Source organism: Gymnoscopelus braueri, assembly GCF_963280865.1.
Source record: "Gymnoscopelus braueri genome assembly, chromosome: 19".
NCBI classification, from domain to species: Eukaryota; Metazoa; Chordata; class Actinopteri; order Myctophiformes; family Myctophidae; genus Gymnoscopelus; species Gymnoscopelus braueri.
In genome coordinates, this window is record NC_137621.1 from 44,337,720 (window position 1) to 44,342,658 (window position 4,939).

Sequence of the window (4,939 nt, forward strand, 5' to 3'; positions counted from 1 at the left end):
GGTTGTGTCAACAGCAATCGGTACACATGATCTCCATAGTCATGTGATCAACATGGATCTGTTTGCTTCTTCATATTCCATCCTGATTGGCTAAGATTGACATCTAAAGTTTGCAGGAGTGCCCTGTTTTGAACAAAATGCCGCAAATCATGAACGCAGCGTCCGATTGTGGTGAAACTTTGCACGCACATTCGCACTACGTTGAGGAACAAATGGCAACCTTTCAACATAGGCCTATTATAACGCCACTAGGAGGCCGATTTTTGCAAAACACATTTTTGGAAGCGACACACAAATTATTAATTCAGATCATGATGTGAGGAGTTTATTTTTGCTGAAGGTTTCTGGTTTGAATGGATGAGACAGAGATTGAGAGCATCATACAAACGCTCAGAAACAGAGACACAGGCAGAGAGACAGATGAAAACAAGCAGAGTTCATTTATATCTCTTTTGTATTATTACTCATTCACAGACTCTTTACACCCAGGTTCTAGGAAAAACTAATTTGGGGGGCTTTTATGCCTTTATTGATAGGACAGTAGGCTGACAGGAAATGGAGAGAGAGATGGGGAGTGACACGCAGCAAAGGCCGTCAGGATCGGGACTCGAACCCATAACTCTGTCAGGATTCATTGAGCCTAGATAGGTGCCTGGACCGCTACACCAGCCACCCAGGCCAGTAGGCCTAAATCCCATTTTAAAGCCATACAAAGTTTCACTTTCATTTGAATAGAATGAGGACAATACAAAGTGACAATGATGGTCCTCCTCAGTCCTCACTGACTGATAGTAGCGTATGTATCTAGATCTATTAATTACTGGATCCTGTATTTAGAACACATTGAATCCTCAGATAACTTCAAAGTGCTGTAGTACAATAAAGTAAAGTAAGTAAAGTACAATAGGCTGGCAACCTGTCTGAGTTTGTGCTGCAAAATGGAGCTTGTACCAACTGTCTATTTGTCACTTCAAAACCACAATGACTGGTTGTGGTTTTGAAGCGTTCCTCTGTTGGAAATGACATTTCCTCATTGTTAAGACGCAACAAGTTGATCAAACATATCACTGGTGTATATAGAATTATTACCTCAAACTTGATAAACTTGAAAGCTGTTATTGACCTTATGCTGCACTGACCTTGGTGCATTAACCTAGATGTCTATATACATTCAGGTAAAGAAAGAAAGAGTCACTGTCAGAAAACTGTTTAATTATTCATGACAAAAAACATTTGTGGCCATCTGACCTTCTTCAGTGTACGAGTGATGGTTGGTGTTCCCTATTTAATAGACATTAATAGACATTAGTACACTACAATACTACACTACACATGTGGTGCTCTGGACAAAAGCTGCACTTCCTCTTTCGCCAGAAAGCAGTGCTTTTGTTTACACCCAATGCAGAGAAAGGCCTGGCTTTGGGGGCTGTGAGTTACAGACTTAAGTTTTAACACTATAATTTATTTTTGTTTAAATGTTATTACAATTGTGCACTGTATGATTTTATAATAGAGTAGAATTGGGACATAACTTGCGGGATTATTCAAGTTTGAGTAACCTTAGCCTATCTTTTGCTGATCCCTTCTGGTGAGTATTTGTGTGTCCAGAATGCTTCTCCTACCAGACCAGTTGTCGAATTGCCTCCAAACCTGGCACAATAATGGATAATGTGTCTGGCCTTTGAACTGCCTACTTTTGGTACTTTCAGTTTTGTCAGCAAGTTCTGTGTGTGAGTTAGATTTGGTGGTGCCAATGTAATCATGGCAATTGACAGTAGTCAATACTACTACTTGACAATACTTGCAATACTTGTTCTGTGGCAGTGGCTTTACTGAGGAATTGGAATTTACTGATCTTTAGGTAACTGTGCCATTGAATAAAAATCCTCATCAGGAAACACATTGACTGATGGCACCAGTGAGATTTGAGACATGTTAGTATCTTGGTTTGGATGCAAATCAACAGTAACTCTTTCTTCATAGGTGACTACAGTATCATGAACTGTATCTGAATGATCCTGGTGGATGTAATCATTATCATTAGCATAGATGTTGAAGGTTGTGTCAGCAGCGGGCAGGTTGATGGTAGAGTAGACAGGAGACATGGTGAGACCTGTTGATTGGTCTTCACCTCTTGTTTCTTCATTTGTATGAGTCTAGCAAATAGGTGGACGAGGGAATATGTTATAGACAAATATATATATTTTATTTGAAATAAACATAGGCTGTAATCATTTCCCAGAAATGTTCTGCGTTGAGACAAATGTGAAGCAATGAAGCTGAACTCACCCAAGAGACAACGGGGGTCATATTAGTTCTCACAACTGTTTTGTATGTATTTTTGCACCTTTTTGTTGTCGTTCTTATGCTATTATGATCATTATGTTGATAATTAAACTTTAGGTTTAACAACATAAACAAATCACTGAGATATAAAGCACTGTGAGTGACACACTTCTCTGTTACCACAATATTTCTGCTGCTGGTAACAGTATAGTTCAAAGCTTGGTGGATTCCCTCGCTAGGTATAAGAGACCCAAATAGAAAGAGAGAGTGAGAAACACTTCTGAACCATTGGTGTATCATTAATGACTGTAATTCCTTGTTAAACACATTTGACAGCTACTGTTTGATCTGCCTTCCGTGTACTTTTGCTCTAAAAGGAGCGGAGCCCAGTTATAGGGCACAACTTGTGTGATTATCACCAATATCACCACTTTCAGCAGTGCAAGTCTGAGGACAATCTTAGTTCTCAGTTCGATTTAACCTTCATTTAATCAGGAAGTGACCTTGAGTTGAGCTATATGTCAACCATTTTCAAGAGAGGTTTGGCCCAAAACAATCAACAGCACACAAACACATTTCAGACAAAACAATATAAAAACTATGTAGAGTGAAAACAACAAAATAACACACAATTTACACCGGAGCAAAGAACAATGAAGAATCATAAGAAAATAATCATAATATTCACCTCTTCATCATCTTCAGTGGGGTTCCTGGCACTGAGGACGGCCACTGAAAAATATATGCAAGATGTGTTCATCTAATTGAGGCTATATAATAATAATATTAGGCTTTTGGGCTACAGGCAGGGCTAGTCCCCCCCCCCCCCCCCCTCCAGCCCATGTGTATGTGTGTGCGTGTGCGTGTGCGTGTGCGCGTGTGCGTGTGCGTGTGCGTGTGCGTGTGCGTGTATTTGTGAAACTCACCATGTGGTTTTCTGGTTCTCTTTACGTAGAACATCAGCAGAGCCACGGTAACCACCACTGTCACTGCTAACATCACAGCTAAACCAACTGGCAAACCTAGAAGGGTGTATAATTGATCCACATCAGCATGACACAACATACCATACACAGACATACCAACATACATCCTCCTAACAAAAGCTTTGAATCAATTTGTGAGAGCGCCCTTTCATGATCATCATCATCATAATATATAAATATCATATATGATTTGTGTATAGCAGCTATGAAAGCTAAACAACAAAGTGCCTCACAAACAAAACAGAAAAAGACAATTATAAACAAAGTATTTGAGTAAATAGACACCATACCAGTCCCTAAAGACGAGGAGGAAAGCATGGTTGTTGTGGATACGACGGTGATGGTTGTAGAAACATCAGGATGTTGAAGCATAGATGTGGTAATGGTCATCTTAGTTGTTATAACGGGAGTGGTCATCTTAGTTGTTGTAATTGGAGCTAGAAGCATGTTTGAGAACAACAGAGGAATATAAAGTCAATTAAGTCTAACATGAACCCTAGTGTCACTATTCTGGGCAAACATTTGGCGAAAGTAGCAGATCTACAAGCTCACATTGCAACGTGTTGCGACATGTTGTGGCGCTTAGATGGGCTATTTATTGGCGATGCGATTTGGTGTTGAGGGAACTACTAGCGGACCTAATATAGAGCGCTTGGGGACCCCTGTCAACAAATTATAAAGGGTTTAAAGATAGAGTAAGTGATATTTTTGTATTAAAACAAAACGTTTATTTTTTTGTTTTATTACGTATTACCATCAGTGTTTATACAATAACAGAGGTCTCTCCACCTTTCCAACCCTTTTATAAAAAGAAAATAATAAATACTAAATGTTCATGTGTGTTGCCAATTTCATCAAATCAGGAGAGAGTACCCATTTATCAGCATCAATTCTATATGTTCAAATTCCAATTTTGTCTGCTTACTTTTGGTTTCATCTCTTTTTGTTTTCAGAGGGATGAATATGCAACACAGGCAGTAGTTTATCTTGCAGTGTAAACATGATGTACAGTTTATAATTGAAGAACAGTAGTTACAGACTTACCAACTTTAACATCAAGGTGCACTTTTATATATGAATCCTTGACAGATCTATCCAGTCCACAAAAGTATGTTCCAGAATCTGACTTCTTGAGGTTATTGATGATTACAAATAAGTATTTTCCTGTGTTTCGCAAAGTTATTCTGTCTTGTGTTGTAGTCTCTCCTTGATTTGCCTTGAAAAGTTTGTCTTCATCTGTGCTGCATTGATTTTTACATAAGTACTTTGTATTACTCCTAGTGGTTGTCCAGACACCCCAGTTTGAGCAGTTGAAAGACGCTCTACCCCCAACATGACCGGTTATGGTGAGAAGTGTTGTCTCCACAATACTCAACACTACAGTACAATAGAGATAACCAAAACAACAGCTTGTCAGTATAACACACAAAATCATTCATTCAGAACATGTTGTGAAGAGTGTATATTTTGCATAAAGTTTCTAGATGTTCTACACAACAGTGGACAGACAAAGGATGTGACAGAGAGATTGAGAGCATCATGCAGACAGATGCTCAGAGACAGAGAACCAGATGAAAACAAGCAGAGGTCACTCACCAGAAAGCAAACAATAAATGTAAACATTTATCATGATGACAATGAGCTGCAGATGACTTGTCAGAGAGGAT

The 4,939-nt window shown here is 39.0% G+C and overlaps 1 protein-coding gene across 1 annotated transcript; it reads right to left on the reverse strand.

The window, feature by feature from the left end:
• Positions 1–1,332: 1,332 nt before the first annotated feature.
• Positions 1,333–4,534, reverse strand: LOC308074484 (uncharacterized protein). The gene is made up of 5 exons (XM_080413934.1): positions 4,317–4,534; positions 3,563–3,709; positions 3,213–3,308; positions 2,975–3,018; positions 1,333–2,156 (listed from the first exon to the last, which is right to left on the reverse strand). The coding sequence occupies exons 2-5, from the start codon at positions 3,687–3,689 to the stop codon at positions 1,848–1,850; spliced, it is 576 nt and encodes a 191-aa protein (XP_080270060.1). The 5' UTR covers positions 3,690–3,709; positions 4,317–4,534; the 3' UTR covers positions 1,333–1,847.
• Positions 4,535–4,939: the final 405 nt, after the last annotated feature.